The 26,953-nt window shown below is 36.6% G+C and overlaps 1 protein-coding gene across 2 annotated transcripts in view; it reads right to left on the bottom strand.

The window, feature by feature from the left end:
- CPT2 (Carnitine palmitoyltransferase 2) overlaps positions 1-26,953 on the bottom strand; it is a 34,260-nt gene that overhangs the window by 2,750 nt on the left and 4,557 nt on the right. For both annotated transcript variants that reach the window (XM_071593122.1, XM_071593121.1), the window contains 4 exons: positions 23,951-24,107; positions 17,003-17,285; positions 13,962-14,149; positions 12,060-12,229 (listed from right to left, as the gene is read on the bottom strand). In XM_071593122.1, coding sequence (XP_071449223.1) covers positions 12,060-12,229; positions 13,962-14,149; positions 17,003-17,285; positions 23,951-24,107 — 798 coding nt within the window. The remainder of the gene's footprint in view (positions 1-12,059; positions 12,230-13,961; positions 14,150-17,002; positions 17,286-23,950; positions 24,108-26,953) is intronic.

Below are 26,953 nucleotides of genomic sequence, written 5' to 3'. Positions count from 1 at the left end.
CAGCAGAGAGTAAAATTTTGCCAATGTTGAATTATATAAGCGCCATAATAAAAACACTACTATGTAAATTTTCACTCTGTAATTTTACTTCACTGACCATGGTTCTGACAGCTTGTTATAGAGTTGATGAGTAATAGGTATTATCACTTCCCCCCCTCTTGCTATCATACATAAATGACCACAACTAATGTTAACCACTTCGATGACTACACTAACTGTCAAACCATGGTTGGTGAAGTAATATTATAGTGCGAAAATTTACATAGGAGTTTTAATAATGGATAGAGCAAATTTTCTCTGAGTGATGCCCGAATCTTTATCTTTCAAAACGCAGACCACTTCTTACAGATGCAATAAGAGATGGTTATGGTAGAACCAGGGTTGTTTATTGGTTGGAAAATGAATTAGAGACAATTTTAAACCCTCCATTTGAACAATTGAATATTCTACAACTAGGGTAAATAAAATAAAGTGGTCAAATTTGATTCTCATTTTTTTTACTAGAATGAATTAAAGCAAAGTAAACTGGGCCTACAAAATTCTATTAAACAGAAAGCATTGATGCTGGCTCTAAATAGTTCTGAATTTATGAAAGAACTGCTAGCATCTTCAAAGAAGCATGCTTTCTCGAGCCCAATATGCATCAATTCTTTAAGTAAGAGTGCACACACCAATAAAATGCAGCAGTTTTGGTCACTTATCCCTCCCTCCACTCTCCCAATCATGATATTTGGTTGCTCTCAACAAAGCCAAACACAGACTTGGAAGGGGGGGTCTCACATCAAATACTTCATCGAACCACTCTGGGGGGTCATTTCAAATATTTGCATACGGTTAAAAATAAGTGAAAAAGGATGAGGATTGGAATAGGATAGTGATTCATATGCCACTGATACAAAATGAAATTTTAAATTAATGAAATTATAATGCTCAAACATCTTCATTTTACTTATTCCAACTTAGCATGCGTTGTAACGCATTTATTATTCCTAAAAACATTGGTTACTTTTAATTAGTTGAATGTCAAAATGCACATAATGTGTAAATTAAAAAAAAAATGCCATCCAACATTTAAACCCTACGGCAAAAAATAAAGTTCCTCTACATTCAAGTATGCATGAGAAATTGGACTAAAACTGAAGAAAACTGAAAAAAATGGAGAAAACACTGTGTTTCCCTAATTCCAAATTAAATATGCTTCATCAAATAAGTTTCCATTAAAATTATATTTTTACTGAAATACAATATTTATAAACATATGAACGTAAAAAGTTGGTTGGGAGCTGGAATAGAACGTCATATCCGAGACAGTAGAACGGATCCTCAATACTCCGGAATTGTGCGAAATTGCCGAAAATGACTTGAATGAGATTTGCCTATTTTCGTTATAATTGCACTAAATTATGGTTCTTCTTTTCTTGACCGTGTGCATCGATATTTATGAGAAAAACGAAGTTATCAACCACATCTGGGACAATTGCTCAGTCGACTCACGCGATCGTAAAATATGCTGATTGGCGAAACAAAAAAAAACTTAGACTCGCTGGAATACACGTCTTAAATAGGTTGCTTTATTCCGATTATCTGATCGGCTTAGTTATATACACAATTCACTCTGAGGAAACAAACCAGGCTTCTAGTGAAATTTGTAAATCAATCAACGCAAGATTATTCACAAGCTTAAAACGGCTCGGTAAAAAGAAAGCTGCAATGACTTTCTACAAAAAAGCTAAACGTGTAACAAAACAAAGCGGTTAATTACAGCATTTAAGTATGCTCCGGTATAAATTTTACTGAAAATACTCCTTTTCAACGAAGCTGACTCATGCAGTTAAGTCGCACATAATTCCAATCCATATGACGCGACTTCAGGTCGTGGTTGGTCTGCCTCTATCCAATTTCATACGATATGAGTGATATTACTCGATTTAAATGCCGACGATGTAATTCTGTGGTCCCGGGAACTTTGTGGGAAGCCGCTGGAGCGCAATAACAGAAGCTACCACCGCCCTGCCATGAATGTGTGAATATCGAAGACCCAACGGTACACAAAAAACCCAACGGTACACATGACTCGGGGTGAATTCCCTCTACCCTTCCCCATCAAACCAACCTCACAGGTGATTGGTGTCGTGGGTGGTTGTTCGCGGTGAGACGTGACTTTTCACGATGTCTCAATTCAACTTTTAGCGAGAAAAACTTCAATTCGAAACACAGGTGCGTAAAGAGAGTACTTGGTACGAGGATGATTTTCTATTTAATTAATCCTCAGGGTAGGAAGATGATGCAACTGTCTCTCCAACCACGTGCGTTCGCCGCCTGATCGGTATTCGCTTCTGCGATCCCCACTCTCGAGGCGTCTAGACAACTGTATCCCACCCTCGCTCACTCGATTACCTTGACTGTCTCCTATCTTCATCATCTCCTTGACCTTGACCATTCCCTGCGCAAACAATATCCCAATCGGTCATACGTAGGAACCGTAGTTCACGGTCGTATTTGGCTGACTTACAATGAGCCACGCAAGAGATTTTTCTGTTGCACTCGAACATACCGAACGTAACTGCATCTTAACAATTTATTTCTTACGCATATGCCAAACAAGAGACAATATGGACTCATACGTCCTAAATTTCGTCATCATAAGCGTGAACTCTCGAGAATTTTGCTCATCATTGAGTTTATTATCCAATTTTTCGCCTTTACAATAAAAGTTCCCTAATCAAAGACTCAGAACAGACTAAGGACTACGTAACACTTCTATACATTTTGGTAATTGGTTTACCCTGAACCTTATACTCTGGTACAAAGCAGTATTTTTACAAAGCAAAATGTTCTTTCATGTTTTGAACGTTTATGAAACGATTCAAAATTAAAGTCGAACGAAGCATAGAAAAAAATAACTATAAATTAAAAAATCCAAATAAAGAACGATATGAGCTCAAAGGAGAGTCAAAAGGGGAGTGAGTGAGTGTCGAGGACGGGAGGTCTATAACTCGTGCTCGCATCCACGAGATGGGAGGTTCATAAATTAATATTCATTAATTTTAACATGAGAAAAATAAATGCCTATAATATTTTTTCGTTTCCTGTTAACTTAAATTTATAATTACGTAGTTAAAATGAAGATATCGAATAAGAAAAACTATGCAGAGATAATATATCACGTGGGTCGTTCAATAACTCATTATAAAATCCAAAAGATGGCCGTCTTAGTGTCGGAAAAGGTTTCCTTTTAGTAAGCCTCATCTCCAACCAAACTGTTGTTTAAGTTTCAGCTATATTTTGTGCAGTTATTAAACTCTTCTATTTAAAAGGCAAAACGCCAAAAGAGAACAAAGCCGACTTGGATGAAGTTCATGGCATATCTGGTCCTGTGTTTGGAACTGTTTATAATTGCGCAAATAAGTTTCAACGCGGCCGTACATCCACACATGATGACCATTGTTCTGATGGTCCATTGGAAGAGACTTTTATCGAAAAATTTGACAAAATCCACGATATGGTCTTGAGTGTTCAACAAATCAAATTTCACGAAATAGTTGAGGACACAGGCATATCATAAGGTACAGTGTTTTCGATTTTGTACAAAAAACGGGATATGAAAAAAATTAAGGTATGATGGGGACCCTGTTTGCTCTCCGTGCAGAATAAAGCAATCCTGTAGTCGATTGGCAGGCTGGTTAGGTGCTTTTCCGTCGCAATCCTGACGAGTTTCTACATCAATGCGTAACTGTGGACGAAACGGATTCATCTGCTCGTACAATTCAAAGACAAAGAAACAGTCGAAAGAGTTCTAAAGGCGACCCGGCTTCGGAGAAGGTGAAATCGACAAAGTGATGGCCACTGATTTTTGGAATGCCCGCGGAATCATCTACATCAATTACTTGCATAGGAACAAACGATAAATAGAGAGTATTATGCGTCGTTATTGTACTGATTGAGCGAAGAGAGTAAGAAAAAACTTCCTCATTTGGGAAAATAAAAAATTCTCTTCCATCAAAGCAATGCACACAAAAGAAGTTTAAAGGTTGGAAATTATGGAATTTAGGTTCGAATTTTTTAACAATATCCACTGTATTCACCAGATTTGGTCCCCAGTGACTTTTTTAATTTCCAATCTTGAAAAAATGGTTCGGCGGAAAGCGATTCATGTCGAGGTTGTCATCGCCAACAGAGATGCTTTTTTTGAGGACCTTGCGAAATCGTACTTTTTGAACAGCTAAAAAAATGTGATGAATCACTGGGAAAAGTGAATCGAGCTGAAAGGATATTATCGTATTTCGAAAAATAAAAAGAAATATCTACCCATAATAATTTGTCTATATTTTCCCAGGGACTTAATGAACGACCCACGCAAATTTGAAATATTGATAATCCGTCGATAGATAATTAGAGAGAATTGGAAGCTCACTGTGATTTCATATCCAATTGAATATCGAAGAGTTGAAGATTAAAGAACGAAACTCCGTATTTCCAAACTTATTTTTAAAATCGCACCATTTCACGGAACGTAATCACCGGGATAATTGGCAATCCAATGTGATACGCCCTCCTCCTGCAAGAAGTTTTGACTCCGTTACAAATGAATATACATATCTAAAAGTTTAAACTAATCCTTAAATCAGCAGGAGAAAATCAAGGCCAAGTATGAGTGGTGAAAGAATTGTGAAAATGACACGAGAGACGAAGTTCGAGCATCAGGTTCCGTCTCCAGTAATCCCTTCCAAGTAGTCCCTTCTACTTAAATCACGCATTCCTCCGTCAATGTGAACTCGTCAGAAAGCAAAAATTCGAACTGATTTCGTCCGTCCTGGTTCTTATCTCTTCGGCTCTGTGTCACCACCACTTCCCACTAAGAACGAGGATCGGATCGAATATCAGGATTTTCTCTTCCGAAACAATTCATTTTACCAGACTTGGAATTCCAGCACCATTTCCAAAATAGTCCTTGCAGTGCGCTGAATATATTCACACCACTCAGTAATGCCCTTGCCTAGACTTTAGAGTTGCAGGCTAATAAGGAGAAGAGTTTCAGCAGTATTCTGGGATGACTAATATTTTCCAGGACAATTCACAAACCACTGTTCATTCAAAGCTTATGGTATATCTCATTAAATAAAGTCTCACTGAATGTGTGAGTTACGCCCTAGCAGAGGTAATAATGCAAGTAGTAGTAGTAGTGTTTAGGGGAGGCGACCGACAGATGAGGTCATTTGAACCATAGGTGATGGACAGGGTAGGATGAAGGGTGGAGAGAAACCCGGCGTCGGCATTAGCCTACTCTTTACGAAAGGCGCCAAGGGGTCCGCAGCTTAACGTCCCATCCGACGGACGGCGTACTCACTCAAAGTGCCCTCCACAAATCACCTCAAGTAGGGATCGAGATACCTCTGAAAAATATTCAACACCGCCGGGATTTGAACCCGGGCCCTCTGGGTGGGAAGCCAGTACGTTAGCCCCCGCACCATCTCGATCCCCCGGTAATATACCTCAAAATATTTTGAATAACAAATAAGGGTTGCCTCATGATTCCGCAAGTTGCTGGTTAATAAACCTATGGAAATAACTTGGACAACTGGAAAAATTAGGTAGTCACTTGTATTACTATAAAAACCCACATTTCAACTTCTTATCTGCTGCAGCCATCACTGCTATTTCGCTGGTAGCCCCTAAAATAACTTTCACTGTATTTTTACAATTGAATATAAATAACTTATGTTCAAAGATACATCAGAACGGATTACTGGAAATAGAACTGGTACCTGGTGGAGCTCAATAGAAATATGCGCTTTGAGGCACCCTTGAAGCATTTTGACATGAAGATGACCCAAGGGGGCTCGGAAAGCTGCAGGGATGGGGTAAGAAGCTTTCAATCCACTCAAGTAGTAGCAATAGTTTTTAGGGGAGGCGATCGGCAGCTGAGGTAATTTGCACCGTTAGGGATGGACAGGAAAGGATGAAGGGTGGAGAGAAACCCGGCGTCGGCCTTAGCCTACTCTTAACGAAAGGCGCCAAGATATCCACAGCTTAACGTCCCATCCGACGGACGGCGTACTCACTCAAAGTGCTCTCCCCAAATGACCTCATGTAGGGATAACACTGAAAAATATCTGCCGCCTTCGGGATTCGATCCCGGGCCCTATGGGTGGGAAGTAATACGTTAGCCACCGCACCATCCCGATCCCTTCAATCCACTCAAGAATCAATCATAAATTAAAATAGGGTGCGGCAACATTACTTCCTTTTTTCAAAAGCAAAACGCTTTCAAAAAAGTAAGTTATGTTATCATTTTCATTGTAAATACGTATGCAACCCATACTCATGGACTACAACCTTGGTGTGGTAGAAGGGCTTTATGTGTTTTGATGATCCTTGGTGGCAATTATGATAATTGCTCCTGGTATCTAAAGTAAAACTCGGTCACAACGAATTTCAGGGGATCGGCCTTTTACTTCGTTATAGTAGACAGGATTTAATTACATCCAACTTTAATAGTTATCGAATAAAAATTGAATATATCCTCAATGTCCTCTGGTATGAGCGTCTGGTATGAGTGCTTTGCTATGACTATTTTAGTAATAGATATTGACATATGCTCCTCTGTTGATTCACACTATCTCTATAGCGTAACACAAGTGGACAGTGGCATTGGAAATCTACATGTTGGATCTACAGGTTCCACTTTCTTTAAGATATATGAAATGCGAAAATTCAATAATAAATGAAGAATTATGTCATACTACACGAGATCGGTATTTTCTACGAAATATGCAAGAAAATATGAAAGAAGACGTAACGAAACTCGACACTGAACTCGAACATATTCCCCCTCTACAAATTTACGCATCACAGCACTAAGACTCAGGCCCCACGAAATCGACAGCCACTGAGGTTGAGTCTTTACAGCCGTGATGATGGACCCAAAATGCCATTGGTTCCGGCTGAAAGTAAAGTTAAAAAAATTAAACTTAAGAGAATTATCTATCGAAGTGAAGACAAAAATTGTTAATGACTTGTAAAATAATTCTAAAATTTCAAAAAAGGAAACTGCAGAAGAAATACGACATCTCATCGTCTACGCTCTCTACTGGTCAGGTGCAACGTGGTGACATTGAAAAAGCTGCAGTTTAGGGCAACGTAAAAAGAAAGAAACTAAAAACAAAGAATCCTGAGGAATTAGAAGACGTGCTTGTGTTCGTCGAGCAGCAGCAGTACCGCACGTAGTCGCTGTGAGGACGGTCAAAGAGGTGGCCACGCGTGAGAACAACTTACGATATGAGAAGAGGTGGTTAGGCGACGGAAATGGCGAGAATTTCGTTATAAGAGAGGTCATACTTGGACAAGGGACCAAGGAAAAGTTCGCTGTAGCAGGAATTCTGTCTCATTCGTACTCGTTATATGCGCGATTATTAACGTGCGCGAAAATAGGAAATCCCAAAGGACCGAGAACTCATTTCATTATAGGCTATATTTCGTCACATGCGTGAACGTCATATACGAGTTTTACCATGCATTTATTTAATGAAAGTGTTTTCTCTAATGGGCCGTTCCACAGATTTCGGACTCGAGTTCACCCATGACCTTTCGGATTGAGATGAAGATCGCAAGACATGTTGGTCTCTATGCAAAACAGCTAAATGTTCAAAACTTAATATCTCATAGCAGAACCAGCGTAAAAAGACATCTAATGGCTCTCTACTAACCTTAACTTAATGCAGAATGTTATAATGGCCAATGAAAGTTTTTCAGACAAATCATTGCTCAATAATTGTAATGTAACAAGATCAAAATTTTAATGTGTATTAAATATAATATATTAATGTTTAAACATTATACCTGACTACGAAAAGTGCACGAAACAAAATGTACAGGAGATTTTTTTCCATTTAAGAAGAAAAATATTTTAAATTTTTTGGCAGCAATTTTTAAAACGCAGAATTATTTATTCTCATGTGTCTGAAAGCAGATTCAACATAAGCAGACAAGCGGTGGAAACTTTTCGATCTAAAAGTAATGCCAAATTTAATTATAGCCCTTAAAAGTTTTTCAACCGCTAATTTTTTTAACCATTTTAATATTAAAGTGTTAATTGTGTAAACTTTTAAAATACCGATTCTTTAATTTTGCTTAATTCTAGGCTTTAAAATCTTTTTACGTCAATTGCATTGAATAAAATATTTGAGGTTGGGTATTTCCATTGTATTAAGAAAATAATTTTTGAATTGTTTTCGGTGACGGTTGTTCGATACCGATATACGGGGAAATCCCTGGTATGCCCAGTTTCCATTGTATTTACATGGCGTTCAGTTTTTTGCAAGAATTTCGGTGCAAGTGGTTAAAATTGGAAATAATCTTGAAATTTGTTTTAGAAAACAAATTTATCACGTTTCACATGAAATATATAGGCATGTTAATCTGTTAGAAAATCACAATTTGGTGGAGGTATCAACTTTAAATGATTTACTTATCCAGCGTATGATGACCTTACTTCGAGTCCGCATGCACCCAGTATAACTTACACAATGCAACCTAGTGGATAGCCGTCTTTACGAAGGCGGTTCAATAAGTACCCGTGTTTGACGACAAAGGCCGTTCCTGAGGGAAGTTTATGTTATCATTGTGTGCTGCCATCTATCAAACGACGGTGAAACAAATTTCAGACTGATTTAAAGGTTAGTTTGGATTTGGCAGCCATTCGAGTAAGACGTGTTTCGTGATTTTTGCTAAGATGGAAAAAGAGCAGTATCGTTCGGTAATTCGCTTTTTGTTTTTGGATGGGAAGAAATGCGAGGAGATAAAAGCAAAGTTGGACGCTGTTTTTGGGGGCACTTCGCCATCTATGGCCACAGTTAGATATTGGTTCAACGAATTTAAACATGGGCGAACATCTGTTTTTGATGAGGAGCGACCAGGACACCCGGCAGATGTGGTTACCAAGGAAATCATTCAAAAAGTCATCGCCATGATTCTCGCTGATTGACAAACGAAAGTGCGCGAAATAGCAGAGGCCGTGGGCGTGTCGACCGGAATGGCAATTAATACTTTACATGATAAGTTGGCAATGAAAAAATTGTCGGCCCGATGGCTGCCGCGATTGCTCACGGTTGACAACACATTCTTCCGGAGTTGTCGCCGCCAAACTGCATGGACTACGTTATGAATTGCTGCCGTACCCCCCGAATTCACCCGATCAGGCTCCCTGCAACTTTTTCTTATTCCCTAACATGAAGATATGGCTCGCGGGAAAAAAAAATATAGCTCAAATGAGGAAGTTACCGCCGAGACAGAGGCGTATTTCGGAGAGTTCGACAAATCCTATTTTTGGAGGGGTTAAAAAATGGCGGGAACGTTGGGAGAAGTGCATCTTTCTAAAAGGGGACTAATTTGAAAATTTTTTTTTCGAAAAAATGGTTTCTTCGTTTCTAACACGGGTACTTATTGAACCACCCTCGTATACCATTCATTTCCTTGCGGTTAAGTCGACCGGTGTTTAGGCACTATTGATGTTTTTCGCTCTAATTCCGTGCTCGGTGTAAGGATGCGGAAGCCCAAGAAACGGCTGAATTTATACAATTGCAACAATTAAGAGACGAGGAATGAACAACTCAAGCGATAAGACAAGTACCACCGGCGATTAAAAGATAGAAAGGAGGTTATGACCGTGTACGCATGTTGCAAGCGCCGCGGGTACGCCAGAAAACCTTAGGAGGACAGAGATTGACAATCAGAGCACACTTGAATACTCTTGGGCGGAAACACCAAATGGTTGAAATCCACGTAGACCTCAATAAAAATTTTATTTTCGGTTATCTCACCACTCCTCACGGGGTGAACTTGACAAATGAGTAAGCGACGTGAACTGTGTGGATAGTGGCGTCAGGGTTACAAACAGAAAGATAAAAGGATGAATAGCTGTTCACTGGAAAGGCTCGGAGGGATGTGCCAGTCAAAGAGGGGAGACTAACGGAATATGCATTCGCAGAATTTGAGGAATGAATATAGAAAGAACGATTTTAAAGAACTGGTTACCGCCCAAAGACAAAATTTTCTATCAATTGAATTGTTCATTCCCTGTCTCTTATTAGTCTCAATTGTATACGTTCAATCGCATCTTTTATTCTCGAATCCTTAAACTGTGCTCGGAATTCAGAGCGAAGAACTTCAAGAATGCCCACCGGTTGACTGCACCGCGAGGAAATGAATGGTAAGAGGACGACTATTCACAAGGTTACTGCTTTATGTGTCCCAGGCATTGTGTAAGTTATACTGGGTGCATGCGGACTCGAAGTAAGGTCATCATACGCTGGATAAGTAAATAATTCGAGGGTGCATGCGGACTCGAAGTAAGGTCATCATACGCTGGATAAGTAAATAATTCGAAATTGAAACCATCGCCGATGTGCGGTTTTCTAATAGATTAACATGCCTATACATTATGTGAAATGTGATAAATTTGTTTTCTATTCATGACAAAGTCGTGTTCAAGATTATTTTCTTTTTTATATGAACTCCTTGAAAAAACGGAACGCCAAACAAAAACAATGGAAACGGTACATCAGGGATTTTTCCGTACATCGGTGTCAAAGAACCACCACCGAAAAAATTATTTTCTTAATGACATGGAAAGACACAACCTCAAAAATGTTATTCAATGCACTTCACGTAAAAATATATTAAAACCTAAAATTAAGCGAAATAAAAAAATCGGCATCTAAAAAGTATACACAGTTAACACTTAAACATTAAAATGGTTAAACAATTAGTTGTTGGAAAACTTTTATGGGCTATAATTAAATTCGGCATCACGTTTAAATCGAAATTTTTCCAACACTTGTCTTCTTCCGCTGAATCTGTATGACAATAAGTCAGTCTGCCGCTAAAATTAAAATATTTTTCTTCATAAATTGAAAAAAATCCAATCAAAAAATTTTATTCTATGCAATTTGCGCAATAAATTATAATGAAAAAATGGCGTGTTTTCAGGCGTGATATGATGGAATCCGAACATACTAATGAACAATTGATAACACTTTTCCACTAGGTATTGATTGATTTACTACATTACTATTTTCGATGTACTACATCAATATCTATTGGAATAGTTTTATCATTAGTTCATTATTATAAGGTATAATATTTAACCATTATTATATATTTTAATTACCATAATTTAAAATTTTAAACTTTTAACATTACAATTTTTACACAATAATTCATCTGAAAAAACTTTCAGTGGCCATAATTACATTTTGCATTAAGTTTAGATTGAAAGAGAGCCATTGGATGTTTTTTATGCTGGTTCTACTCTTGAGATATAAAATTGTGAAAATACAGTGTTTTTGAAAACTTCCATTATGAAAAAAGGCCATTATTTGGCTATTTTTCCTCAATTTCTGCTAAAGCTCCACATTACTGTTTTCAAAAAGGCCCACATATCCTGGGATCTTCATTCCAATGTGGAAAGTCCATGGATCAACTTGGTCCTGAGGTGGTGTGGAATGATTATTTCCTTTCCAACCCATCTTCTTCTTTATTTCTTTTTTAATGGAATTTGAAAATTATGATGATTTCCTGGTTTCCATATTACGCTTAAATGAGAGTTCTTCAAGCCATTCCACAAACTTCCTTAAAAACATTCTCTTTCAACTCGTTACAACTTCCATCGGATTTAGTGATCAGACACTCCCAAAAACAAGTGATATCTAATGCAAGGAAAAATGTGCATTACATGCGCAGCTATGCTGCCTTTCTGAAAATTCTAATTATTGAGCATGCCAACAAATAATATAACCAAGGAAATAGCCAGTTAAAAATAAACTCATAGACTAGTAAAAGAGATATAAATGACTAGAACTCACACTGAGTCATTTATGTAAATGATCTTTTATTTCCCACACTCTAATCTGGCTTCTCTACACCCTGAAAATTCCATCAATACGTATTGCTCTCCAGTCTCATTTTTCACACAACTGATATCAGATATGTAAAGAGTGGCACTTCTTATGAAGGTAAAGTTGCTAATGGCATATTATTTTATCCAAATTAAATTACCTTACCTGAAAACCAAGTTGCATGACAGCATCTGGGCTGACTTTCTGTTTTTTACACACATTTTTCCCAAACCCAGGAAACTCCATTATGTCTATTTTCAGGTGATTAGTCACAGATTCATATTGACTTTTAGCCTCAGCAATAACATTCTTCATCTCTTGATCGAGCAAAAAATCTGTGGTGGATCAAAATGAAAGCTTAAAATTCATCCAGCCAACATCAAAAGTACAGACTGTTACTGCACTTTTGTCATCAACACCAAGTTGTCATTGTTCTGATAAGAAAACAATGATTGAAGAAATTTTAACTTTAACTTCTGACTTGATTCATAGTCATCTAAATCACTTCAGAGGGTATAATTGTATTAATGGCATGGGTAGGTCCTTTGGCCATACTCCTAGCTGTTGTTTTTAAACAGTTTGATCACATTTTTCAGTATTCATTACAATAAAAAGGGAAAAATATAATTGAAGCATTAATACACAAAAGCATGATAAATGGTACATTCATAAATCCCATGCTTGCAATGTTTGTTCAATGAACCATTGATACATATAGCACAAATTTCTCTATGATAACAAAATCCAAAATCAAATATGCCTGAAAGAGGAATTTTTATTTCTTGACAGATTACAAATAGTTCCTTGATCAGTCATATGGTTTACAATGGTACCAAAGGCAATTGAACAAATTGAGGATTCAGGCCAATACACAAAGGCATAGTTTCACTAGCTAAAATCTACACTGGATCCTCTTATCATTTCCCGATTTGACCAATGTGCTCGACAGAGTTAAATAATCAATAACCCATGACCAAATGGTCATGATAACAGTAAATGATAACTCGTCAAACCAATAATCAATGACTATTGAAGATTATTATGATATTATGCACCAAAAGTCAGTGGACACCCATTTTGGGAGAGGCTTCTGATTGAGATCATGAGAGAGCCTTTGATGAAAGGTTGGTGGACACAGACTAGCTTCACTATGATGAGTTGGGGGATGTTCAGCATTGAGGCTTTTTAACTTTTCAAGCCTCCTGGGTTGCCAATATAACCAGTTAGTTCAATGAAGCACTGGAGCACTACAATTCTATCCACCTGAGTCCCTTTTCCTATTGATGCTCAGTGGTTAAAGCACCTAAAAGGAAATCCCAAGTCTCCCCATAAGTGCTATGCAGCACTCAAGCTATTGGAGTCAAACTCCCACTTTCAGCCCATAATAGGATTAACCCTACTGAATAGGTACCAGTCCCTAATAGTAACCTCCAAAGAGCAGGACTTTGCTTTTCGTCATGACTAATTTTAAATAATAGATTACCAATGATATGGAATGATTGAGGATTAATGAAAGATTGGTAAAAAGATATTCAAGTAGTACCCAGACAATTACTAAAATACTGTATTTTTCATGAACTCATCTTGCCAACCAAGAGAAAATAGACAGGTGGATCATCAATGTGTCCATTGGTAGATTATAATCAACTGATAATGAAAAATAATACTGTACATATCAGCACTCCACAAGATGACGGTGATGGTAACAACTGGCATTACTTAGTGCTAAATGCTATCATTTATTGCATACTTTGCCAAATACTTCATACTAATACTTTGCCTTTAGTGAACTTCAGATGAGATATATTAAAAAGAATATGCACAGCATCAAATTTCAGCATATTTTTAAGACAAGCATAAGTAGAAAAAGCTCATTTTATGAATGGTAAAAAGAGAAATCATGAAATGTAATCCTACTTGGTAAAAAACCAAGCAATACTTCAATGCCTGGTACCTAATTAAACTGGGTATTCTTTTGATATTTTTTCCATCTCTGACTATGAGTATTGAAAAATAAATGTTTGACTTCTACGCTTAAATGGTAAAATAGGGCTAGTCAAAACTCACCTAGCTGAGTGACTTCTGGATTATCCTTGGTTTCTGTATCAGGGTGCACTCTAGGCTTTGTTGTACTGTCTTTGTATATATCATTAAAGTAACGTAATACGGCTACACCATCTCCCCATGAATGTTCAAAATTTATGGCTGCTTCACCATCCTTGTCAATAATTAGACTGAATGATTTGTCAAACCACCTGAAAATTTAAGCAAGGAAAATCATGAAATCTAAAACAAGATTCAAGGAGTGATACTGTTGCATAAATTTCTTCTATGGCCTGTTTCATATGTGACATGGTTTAATATTATTTTAATAAAAGGATTGAAATTAATGATCATAAATACTAATATCAATTAGCCAATCAATAAACAATGATTGGTTCATAGACTATTAAAAGCCCATTGTGAACCAAGCAACCAATTTAACCTTCACAAAGGTACTCTTTGTCTATGGGCTGGAGGGGAAATGATGATAACACTGAACGACCTATTTATTGATGGACAAGTTTTAATTAGTTTAATATGATTTAATACAATATTGAGTTGGAATCATCCTACTACCAAATTATATTACTTACCAATATGAAAATTAATTCACAATATATTTGTTCAGGGATCAACTAGCATTAAATCCAATCTCTCCTAATCTCCATTTTTAAAATTCATTGGCATAACAATCTGCAGCAAACCTCAGAATAACACATTATATGCAGCCAACAAATTTAAAACAGTTTCACAAAACAAACTTCCCATACTCCGGTGGAATAGTTCTAGGTTTTAATCTCATTGAATTCCATTGATATTTATACGCTGAATTTTCTTGATCGATTGAACTGATTTACTTGTCATGATCTGTAGGAGCCCATAAAGTATAGTTTAACTGGAAATTTCAATTTCATTTTACTTTTCAAACTATCTCACAAAAAGAATTGGTTTAAGAGAAGATGACAAGATAGACATAAGGAGATAGAAAAGATCAAGAAAACCTCAATTTTGTTTTCAAATTTTTAAAGAGATTACAAAATGGAGTGACAGGTCTGTGAGTGAGGGTACTTGAAAAAAATGCTAGACACTGCCCCCAAATAATTTTCTTACAGTAATTTCAACGATTTAAACCAAAATAAATGAACAACATGAAGATCAGTTAAATATTTGAACACAAGAAAGGAGCCTTATGCCAAAGGAATATGCATTCCTTGAAAGCCTTATTCCTTTAATCTACAAAACAATAATTTTGAATGAATCCAACAATTTTATTCATCAGGTAGTTTGAGAAGGAACAAAATGATTTTATTAGTTTCTAACTTGCCAGTGCGAACACCAAAGTGTTGTCTGAGTTTAAATTAATTAAATTAAAATCTGAGTTTAATTCTGTTGGACAGATTAATTATGAATTTTGGATTAATCCATTTTTTCATGTCTTCATAGTGCATTTGTCTACTTTTATAAATAATTGATGACATAAAGAATGACGTTTACAAGATAATGACAGATTAAAGTGAAAAATTCTGGAATTACTTTTATTACAAGGGTCTCCTAAAGTTAACAGTCAACCTAAATGAAGGCCATTTAATACTCTGAATCATGTCATTCAGATTTTATTATAATGATCTAGTCACTATTTACTAAAAGAGTAGATTCATTTCCCCACAAAACACAATATATACAAAAAATATGTGCACACACTAGAGCAATTTATTGAGGGAAAATGATCAACAACAGCAACACTATAAATATACTTATGTTAATGATGCACAAAAATTTTTTTCCAACAATTACTGCCATCAATATAGGGTTGCAGAAGGGTACCATGCCTGTGAAAAATGAATGTTTATTCCAACCTAGCAGTAATGGTGGACCTTAAGTTTACATTCTAGAGTGCTAATAAAAGTTATTTCCATAAGCCAAGGATCTAAATCTCAATTCTTTAAACTAAAATTCTCAAAGTACATAAAGATTCTGATTTAATGTTGTGCCAGAAGAAAAATGCATGCAAAAATTATTATAGTAACAATTATGAGCCATTAGTTAACGTTTGTTTGGACAAAAAAAACTGAAGGAAACATAATGATACTTCACTTGCACAAAGGAAAAAATATATATACAGGGTGCAGCGCTTAAATCTAGACAAATTTCAAATTGAATTTCCTGCCATATTGTAGTTCCAATGGAGGTTGCGATTGGTGTTCTTGAAAGCTATAGGCATCTAGTAAACAGTCATAACCTCAAAATGGCCGAAACATTATGCACAAGTGTGGAGTACAATTGAAGAGCCGCAATTATAGAAAGTGTTCATGCTGGGTGTTATATTTCAAAATTGCTCAATTCTTATTGTACCCCAGATCAACTGTTTACAATGTTGTGGCTAAGTATAATGCTTCAGAGAAGTCTGGGGAAGGTTCACCAACCTGGCAAGGAAATCTAATTCGAGGAAACGTGTTCTTGTCTGGATTTAGGTGCCGCACCCCGCATATGTTTGGAATGAGGAGTTATTTTCATGCATGCCACATACACACCAAACATACACATGCCACGACAGCTACCAAAGAATGAAGACAGGACTCGTAACAAAACAAAACATTAAATGAGTCAGATGGTAGATTAGATAAGGCGATTCCAATTAATACACAGCCGTCCAGCTGAATTAAGACATTCTTTCAATTTTGCTGGGTTAAAACAGTACAGCTCTGTGGTTTATTCTAATTATATGATGATTATTGAGTCCTTTTACCATTTCTATGCATTGATTCACACATGGCTTTTAAATCTCTCAGCCATGTTATCTCTTTAGAATTTTATAATGTTACATCCACTTTCAATGCTCTACTTGGTTGTCAGATGGAGTGAAACATAACACCTGATTGCAGCATTTTTGATAAAGAGATGACATTGGTTAAGCTATTATTCACATAAACAAACCACTGACCAAAGAACTACTTCTAAGAGAACTTTTAAAATATTTCATTAGGCTAAAATGAAGAAATATTTACAAACAAAACTAGTATCACAACAGAGACAATAATACAGTGTGAAATAAATCTCATAAAGACCTGTTAGTTCCATCTCCATGAAGGAAATTTTGTACAAGAGGCACATGACCACTGCACGATTCATCATCAAGAATCAATGCAAAAAGGGCAGAGTCCACAAGTTTCAGTGCAGTTTCATTCTGAGGGGAGATGGCTTTAAGATGCTTTCTTGCTTTTGCCCATGAATCTCTTTCCATTGTGGTGAGAATGCCAACAGGGTGATCAGGACTAGGAGGCTGCCCATCACTCATTGAAATGACCTTTTTAAGGTTTGCCAATATTACCTCTGGTGGGAAAATATTCCCTGAAAATGAAGTCAGTTTCTCATAGGATTAATAGCGCCTTGGCAAATTTAAAGAAGCAATTGTGAGATAAATAAAACAAGAGGAAAAAGTCAGATTTCATAGAGTGAATTAAACTACTTGAGGAAATAAAGAATAAGGTTCCACGTTATATGGGGCTCTATATGTGTTAAGTCTTTATAAGACCACAACACAGTGCCACCATCATGCCATTATGTCACAAATAATTTTCAGTTTTCACCTAAAACCTACCTCTAATCAATAAGACTAATTATAATATAAATTATTAACCTAAACAGTTTGATTGACTAAATAATTATAGCAGGCTACTACTCCTCAAGAAATATGCTCTATCAGATAATGCACCTATAGCAATTGACCCATTAAAGATACATAGAGGTGTACGCTGCAAAAACTAGTAGAAATGTCAAATGTTGACGCTTAAAAATAAAGATACTCTCATAAAATCAAGGTTACAGGCTCAATCTTGTGAAATCTTATCTTGAGGAGTGAATTAAAAACTCTGTGGAATTCATAAACATATTTTACTGTGGTACGAGTAGTTTCATCATATTGGTGACATCTTCAGGTGTAAAGTTTTTACACCCTCTTTTAAACCCATACTTCTTGGGTACATATTTTTGAAACCTTTGATGGACTCATGGAATTTCATATTTCAATTGGGCAGAAACAACAACTAGGGAGAGTTATACATGTTCTAGGATGGGCTATTTTTCTTACAGCTGATTAAGGCACTGAAATAAATAGCCAGCTTAACCACACTGAACCAAGTTTCACAGACTAAATATTCCATATTCCCTGGCTAGAAGACTTATCTTAATGGTCAAGTATCATGTGTGCATCAAATGAATTACGACAGCGGTTCAATAAGTACCCGTGTTTGACGACAAAGGCCGTTCCTGAGGGAAGTTTATGTTATCATTGTGTGCTGCCATCTATCAAACGATGGTGAAACAAAGTTCAGACTGATTTAAAGGTTAGTTTGGATTTGGCAGCCATTCGAGTAAGACGTGTTTCGTGATTTTTGCTAAGATGGAAAAAGAGCAGTATCGTTCGGTAATTCGCTTTTTGTTTTTGGATGGGAAGAAATGCGAGGAGATAAAAGCAAAGTTGGATGCTTTTATGGGGACACTTTGCCATCTATGGCCACAGTTAGGTATTGGTTCAACGAATTTAAACATGGGTGAACATCTGTTTTTGATGAGGAGCGACCAGGACACCTGGCAGATGTGGTTACCGAGGAAATCATTCAAAAAGTCCACGCCATGATTCTCGCTGATTGACGAACGAAAGTGCGCGAAGTAGCAGAGGCCATGGGTGTGTCGACCGGAATGGCAATTAATATTTTACATAATATGTTGGCAATGAAAAAATTGTCGGCCCGATGGGTGCCGCGATTGCTTTCGGTTGACAACACATTCTTCCGGAGTTGTCGCCGCCCAACTGCATGGACTACGTTATGAATTGCTGCCGCACCCCCTGTATTCACCCGATCAGGCTCCCTGCGACTTTTTCTTATTCCCTAAGATGATGAAATGGCTCGCGGGAAAAAAATTTACCTCAAACGAGGAAGTTATCGCCGAGACAGAGGCGTATTTTAGAGAGTTCGACAAATCCTATTTTTTTGGAGGGGTTAAAAAATGGCCTGAATGTTGGGAGAAGTGTATCTATCTAAAAGGGGACTATGTTGAAAAATAAAAAATTTTTTTTGAAAAAATGGTTTCTTCCATTCTAACACAGGTATTTATTGAACTGCTCTCGTAGCTGTGGTCAAATAAATAAATATTCCTAAAATACTACAATAACTTGCCATAAAAAACTGGTGTTTTTTCTTAAAAATGCTAGAAAGCAATGAAGCCCTCAAATATAGCGTGGTTAAAGAAATGAGAATTGCAAGCACATTGAGTTAATACCTAAATATGGCATGAAAAGAGCCAATAAAAGCAGCCACATAATTATATTTGGTGTACTCCTTCCTGGAGAACATTTCTACTCTCAGACTAACATAGACTAGCATAAGCACTCTAGTCATGTGATCACACTTCAAAACAATAGGAAGAATAATATTTTTCATAGTATTTCATACAATGAGTCCTCCCATTATGATAATAATCCATTCTGAGAGAGAAGTGGCTCAGTAATGTTTTATGGAAGAGGAATTAGACATCTCATCAATGACATAGCTACATGTAATTCATATCCCACATATATGCTGAGTAAATATTAAGGGTAGCATGTGAATGACATGAACTATTAATAAAAGGGGGTTGCGGGGCATCAAGTAATTGTGAGTCACACAGCAAAATGATTACAGCTATAACGGAGTTTTTTAAAGAAACAATGAGGGAGGTATGAGATGAAGATTAACTACAGGAAGGCAAATGTAATAACATTCTTGAAATAGGAAAGCTAAGTTAAATATTGAAGTAGGGGGACATAAACCAGAGCAGGTGAAGCAATTCATGTATTCGGACAATATTATATAGGAAAATGAGCATAGTAGTGGGAACAAGAAAAGAGGTGAAAAAAAGAGTAGTAAATACTAATATGAAGTGTTAATGTATGTATGTGAATTTTATAGAGCAGTAATTTCAATATGCATCAAGGTAAATGATTTCTACACTTTGAAATTTCTGCATTTGAATGCATATTAGCGGATGACTCTTTCAAAAGTTAATGCCGCAGCATCTTCCACAGTTCTTTCAATTTGCCTAAGGTAACACTTTATAGATGTGAAACCTGGTATTTGAGGAGATAGTAGATTAGAGACTTATGAGATGCAAGTGTGGTGAAGAATGGAAAAAATAAGTTGGAAAGAGAGAAAGACAAGTGCTAAGTTTTTAATAGGGTTGCTGAAGGGAGGAGTTGCCAGAGGAAATCGGAAAAAGGCAGAAAAAATGGGTGCAGTAAATTTTGAAAGGGGGTGGGACATTTGAAGGCCATGATAGAAGGGAGAATGTTTAGTAAGCAGGGAAGATGAAGGTAGTGAAAAGGCTTTTCAGACAGCATTAAAAGCAGGCAGAAGTCATGATAAAAGGAAGAAAGAACTAATGTCAGACAAATTGAAGTAATTTCTTCTAATAAGTAGAAGTAAATAGCTGCTAGATACTATTCAAAACCCATTGCTGAATATGTGGAATACCTTGATTGAGCACTTCAATGGCCTGTTAAATTGTTAAGCAAGAAGTACTTATTCATGCATGTAAACATACAATATAGCAAGAAATATATCTGGTCACAGACTGTATCTATAAGCATGCATGGGTGGAAGTTAGGGACAGGCAATCAGTGACTTGAGCCACCAGAGCACCTTAGAGGCCCAAGGATCAGGCTATATCCTGACTATTGGGGGACAGGGCGGCCTCTCATTTTCCAGATTCCCATTCCTAAATTTATAGATGATTATGCCATTTTTTTCCTCACACGTTTGGAATCTAATCAGACATGCTTCATTTCTCATCTCTGCCTGCTCCACTGGTATCACCAAAATTAATCCTGTGATTAGAGTTTTGGTTTTTCCCAAGCTGGCATGCATGATGGCACAAAAAGAAAAAAAAACATGAACTAGTTTCACAACCAAAATGAATTTAGTCCACAGGGTAAATTCCCAATTTATGCATTACATTTTCAAAAATTATGGCCCTTTTCCTGATTTTTTAATAAAATTGAGCAATTCCTTTCCTTTCCCCAGTTTCCTAATTTTGCTCAAATGAGTGGTCATTATAGAGCAGAGAGCACACCAGCATATCCCCCGCGTACATCACACTCTACTTATTTTCTCTTACCATCATGCACCACACTTGTCTATAACTACCTTATTCTTCTAGCATCTGTTTTCATGTCAGACACAATGTTCGAATAAAATAACGCGAATCTAAGGAACAAAGCACTTTGAATTAAATACAAGGTGAAGTTACAAATATCACCAAATATTCGCACATATGGCATGTCATAAACAAATAGAAAGCATGTCATGTCAACCTAGGTACCCAGCTACCTGTCTTACAAAAGTTACAAAGTCACACATGCAATATTTAACCTAATCAGAAAACACAAATAGTTTTAGTTTAATGCAATATTGGAGGGAGTCATTCCAAAGTCACATTACATACGTAGATAGGCCAAAATGAGAAGTAAAGGGAAACAAAATGTAAAATCAACCAAGACAAGGAATACTCTTTCCTATGCACAATTTCAACAATGATCAAAACAGAAGAAAACATTAATGTCAACTCTCAAACAACTAATTCACAGAGAAATCTACCTTAACAATACCCCTATTACAGGACCACCAATACCAATTTGTCACAGAAATGTTCAAAATTTCCATAGTTTCAGTGTATATTAAGCCCCCATTCAAAAACCACTCCCTACCCCAACTAATAGCCTATGGGTACAGACAAATAAAAATACTGCAATTCTACAAATAAATTTTCCTATTTTCCACTTCCACGACCATTATTCCACCACTGCGGGGTATCATCAGGTGGCACCTAATGATGCCACAATGTGGTAAAAACAATAAGTGAAATATGCACACACTATAGTGAAAATAGTCATGGAAGTGAAAAATAAAAATTTTTCTTCGTGAAATGACTTTCGTGTTTTCAATTGTCTGCATGCATGATGAAAAAATTCCATAAAGTAATAACTCAAACTATTTTATATAATATATAACTCAGTAGTAACATAGCTAAGTTTTACATTTTATCACATTAAGATAAACTGTCATTACTTAATGATTCCTTTGCACCTAATAACAGTAATAGCACTGCATATGTATATAGTTTTAAGATGCTTTGATAGGTGAAATCATTTCATAATGAAATGGGTTACTCTCTTGAATCCATAAGACTAATCATTTGTTGATGCTCTATCCAATATCTGAACCTCGGATGCTAGGGTTCAATTTAAAATGCACTACAGGGAGCGGCGGGTGCAGCTGGACAAAATTCAATTTGAAATTCCCACCATTTTATACCACATGTAGAGGTATCACTGGCATCTAAATAACCTAGACATATGTACTGAACAAGTGGGTCACAGTAGTCCAGGGGGTAGAACGTTTGACTACTGACCGGAGGGCCCAGGAATTGAACCACTCTGGGCAAGTCTCTGGGCAACTGCAGCTCCACCCAAGATATATGATTTTTCAGGTACCAGATCTTCCTGGGAAACCATAACCAGCACAGGGAAAGGAACTGGCCCTCCTACCCTGATGTGTGAATTCCACACACCGTCAGGCTTAGTACTGGGTGAATTCTACCATCAACTACCAAACCAACATTCGGGTTGATTACTGTGTTTATGGTTTATGGTTATGTACTGAACAGTCATTACCTCAAAACGGTAACAATGTTGAGAACAAGTGTGGATTATAACCGAAGATCCGCGATTATTGAAATGGTATGCGCTGGTCGCTTGATTACAGAAATTATTCAATTCTCAAATTTTTAAATTACTCGGTTCTGTACCCGAGAATGACAGTATATGATGTCTTCGCAAAGTATAATTAGTCACAAGAGCTCGAAAATGGTTATGCAACACCAGCAAAGAAAACTCACTCAAAGGAGAGCGTTGTCAGGATGTTGGACTTCATCCAACCGACTCGGGAGCTCATTTTTAAGGATCCAGGGCAATCAATCCGAAAATTGTCATCGGTTGTTGGTATGAGTGAAAAAACTATGCATCAAATCATTGAGAAGGACCTCTGCCACAAGTCTTACACCATTAAAATATGACAGATGAATTCCCCAGCTGCCCCAGGGAAAAGCGAATTGAAAGTTTCAACTTGCTTTTGTGTTCCTTAAAAAATAATGCTACAAGAGGAATCAGATTTTTTTTCTGACAAAAAGTTTTTACTATGCATCCTAAAACCAATTGTAGGAACAACCCCTGGCTTACCCGTGACTCTGAAGATGTCCCCCATAGTTTCCAGAATGAAATTTCTAGCAAATATTCCCTTACTAGGAGTTGTGTCTAGTGAGAGTGAAGACATGCCACCGTATTTCTTTAACAAAGGGGGAAATATCAACAAGGACGTTTATTGGCATGTTCTGACAAATGTAATGAAGTCATGGATGGAAACTTTGTCAACTGAAAGGCCGTACCTTTCTGACCTCCCAAAACCACAGATATAAATCCGCTGGACTACTGTGTGTGGAGCATGGTCGCAAGGGTCACCAACAAGACCATACATCCAAACATTGCATCATTGAGAGCCATTGTTGAAGGGAAATTCGTCAATATGGACCGTGGAGCATTAAAATGGGCCAAAGAATGCTTCACACCAAGAATAGAGGCCATCATTCAAGCAAGGGGTGGATACATTCAATAAATTTGTTTATGATCATACAAACAATTTAGTACAAAAATTTTGCCAAACATTTTCATTTTTACGATAAAAAATGTTTGATTTGTCCGGATTTTTGCAGCTTACTTACTACATTAACCTTGCCCTCAGTGATTAGGGTCAAGTTACTTTGAAGTAATATTAAAGAAAATATCTATAAGGCCAATAATGAAAACCAAAGAATGGATAAATCTATAAAATCAAGCCTTACTGTGAAGGAATGATAATAAGTTGGAGCCATAGGCTGGAATATCTAAGGTGAATTCTTTGAAAAAAATTATGCTTTTATATTACCTTCACTGTCCAAAACATCAAAGATATAAAATTCTCCTTTTCGTAAAACCAATACATGCTTTGCTGAAGTATCTTGAAATAAAACATCTTTGCCAATCTCTGGAATTCTATTTGCATTAAACAAGCTAGGGAACTGGGACATGTCAAGAGGGAAAGCCTGTAATGAGATATTCACATGCATGATTATTCCATGAGAAAAATGAAATAACAGATACATTAAGGATGAACATAAATAAAACCTTAATAGTAAGTTATGAGATAAACAATAACTAAGAGGTTCAAGCTGATACCCACTTTTCACAAGCCCATTGAATGCAAATAAATATTGTTTTGACAAGACAACTCTGAAAACTAGGGTAGTTAATTTTAATACAAATTTTAACTAGCAAGGATGCTGCATACTTTACTGCACTTAAATTGGAATTGAAATTGAAGCTACATAATACTAATTTCTAATTATAATAGTTTCTGGAGGGTCTCTGAAAATTAATACATATATTCTTAAGTGCAGTTCTGGCCAACATATGTACTTCTATGGGCCATTTTCATGATGCTTTAATTTTTGGTAGGCCATGAGACTATCACTAAACATGCTTTAAAAATTGTGATGGGCTCTTGGATCACACCTGCTCTAGGGCTTTGGAGAGAATTACCTGACTTATGAACTATACATATGTATAGCCGGCCTTATCCCTACTCTTCTCAACTTGATTCTTTCACGCGATCCAATTTGTCTTCCTTAATTCTTTTTCCTTTCTATAAATGAATTACCATCAATCCACCTCATCCCTCACCTTATACTTTCCCATCTCCTCTGAAATACTAAAACACTTAAGTCTCTCCAAATGACAAAAACCACCAAGAACCTTTTCTCTTCCCCTAGCAAATCAAAATATTCTTTGCCAATCTTTAAATTCTATCCTTGAACACACTCATTTTTTTAAAGTCTCAAAGCTATAATTATTCTTTTCTCAAATGCACAAGTTTCCAAAACATAATACTCAGGCAGATAAAAGCACAGGCGCAGATATAATTATTGGAACAGAAACCTGGTTATCCACTGATATTGCCGATGGTGAAATTTTCCCAAAATCCTTTACCATTTACAGAAATAACAGAACAAATAGAATTGGAGGTGGTGTCTTTATTGCAGTTAAAAATTCTGAGATAGGATAAGGATTCTGAGACAAGGAGGAACCGAGCAATTAAAGACCTATTTCCCTCAGATCCATTTCTTGCTAGGTTATGGAACATATAGCTGCTAGTTCGATCGTTAGACACCTTAATTATTAGGAGTTAGGAGAAAAATCAGCATGGTTTCCGCAAAGGTAGATTCTGTGATACACAACTTGTGCTTTTTGATCATGATGTTCTTATTTCTGGAGAGAGCAATGTTCCAGTGGATGCAGTTTATCTAGATTTTAAGAAAGCCTTTGACAAAGTACCTCATAATAAACTACTTGCAAAGCTAGAACCATATGGCATAGATAAAAATATCTGGGGTTGGATTAAACACTTTTTGAATGGTCAGGTACAAAGAGTAGTGATAGTAGAAGCTAGCTCAAATGCAGTAGAAGTTACTTCAGCTGTTGCCAAGGGAAGTGTTATCATACCTCTTTTATTCCTACTTTACGTTAACAACATTGACTCTGCAGTCACTAGTAAGATACTTTAATTTGCTGATGATGCAGTGGTTCGCCTTTATATCTGTGATCCTGAAGGCATAGCAGATTTTTCAGATGACCTTAATGCTATACCATGCTGGTGTGACACTTGGCAATTAGAACTTAACTTAAAAAAAGCATAGCCATAAATTTTTGGAAAAAGAGTAATTCCCACCCGAACGTCTACTGCATTGGGAACACCGAAATAGAATTTGTACATTCAATTAAATACCTATGCATTACCCTACTTCACGATTTCTTCTGGGAGAAACACATGCAGGGAATAAGTGGACAAGTTAACAAAAAATTAGGATTTATTAGGAGAGTACTAGGTAAATGTGATGAGAAGGTCAAAGAGAAATGTTATCTGTCATTGGTTAGGCCTCATTTAGAATATGCTGCAAGTATATCGGCTCCTCATAAGGTTGGATTAATTGACAAATTGGATCACGTGCAGTGTAAAGGAGCTAGATTTGTAAAACGTTGTTATGATAAACTTGGTAGCGTATTCAAAATAATAGAACAGCTAGGCTGGGAATCACTCATGGAGCGAAGGTTAAATTACAAACTGAAGCCCTTGCATAAATTGGAAGGGTGTCTCTTTAGCAGTGATGTCGAAAATGTATTATTACCCCCATTGTACTACGGTATGAGATATCATGTTAATAAAATTAGAGAGATTAAGTCTAGAACAGATAGGTTTAAGATGTCATTTTTTCCATGAATGATAGGGGATCATAATAACATTGTTCGACCGTGGTAGTCATGTTTGGGTAAAATTATTCTGGTGTATATTCAGCCCCACACACACACCCAAGCGTTACCTTGAAGGGTATATTAATGAATAACAATAAATCAATACTATTTTAGCAAACATCTTGTCATAGGTATGAGAGCCCTAGGCAGTTAGCGCCCACCATCCTGCAATTTCATTTGCACTCTCACATTTCCTTTGCTTATCTTATTGTCATACTACTATACGTGCCTGATTTCATCCAAAATACTCCTCAAATATAAATAATGTATAATCTGCTCAAACTTATGTGCTCCTAATTTCATGCTCATATTTAACTCACACTAATCCATGGCGATCAACTCAAACGTTGGTTTTTCAGAAGTGAGAATACAAGCTGGCATCACCCTGGTTACCTTATTATTACGGTTACCTTATATTATGGTTACCAAACCCTAATTACCTTATTATTTCACTTAGTCTCTTACCTATTGAGAATTTCATTTAGAAAATTTTCATACCATTCATTTACATCCTATTCAGTATGCATTGATCCCATCATACATACATTGATCGCAACAATCCCTTGATTAATAGAGAGTTTCA

The sequence above is a fragment of the Hetaerina americana genome, unplaced genomic scaffold, assembly GCF_022747635.1.
Source record: "Hetaerina americana unplaced genomic scaffold, ioHetAmer1.1.p SCAF_51, whole genome shotgun sequence".
Lineage (NCBI taxonomy): Eukaryota > Metazoa > Arthropoda > Insecta > Odonata > Calopterygidae > Hetaerina > Hetaerina americana.
Note: the sequence above shows the minus strand (reverse complement) of the source record. Positions and strands in the feature narration are given on the sequence as shown.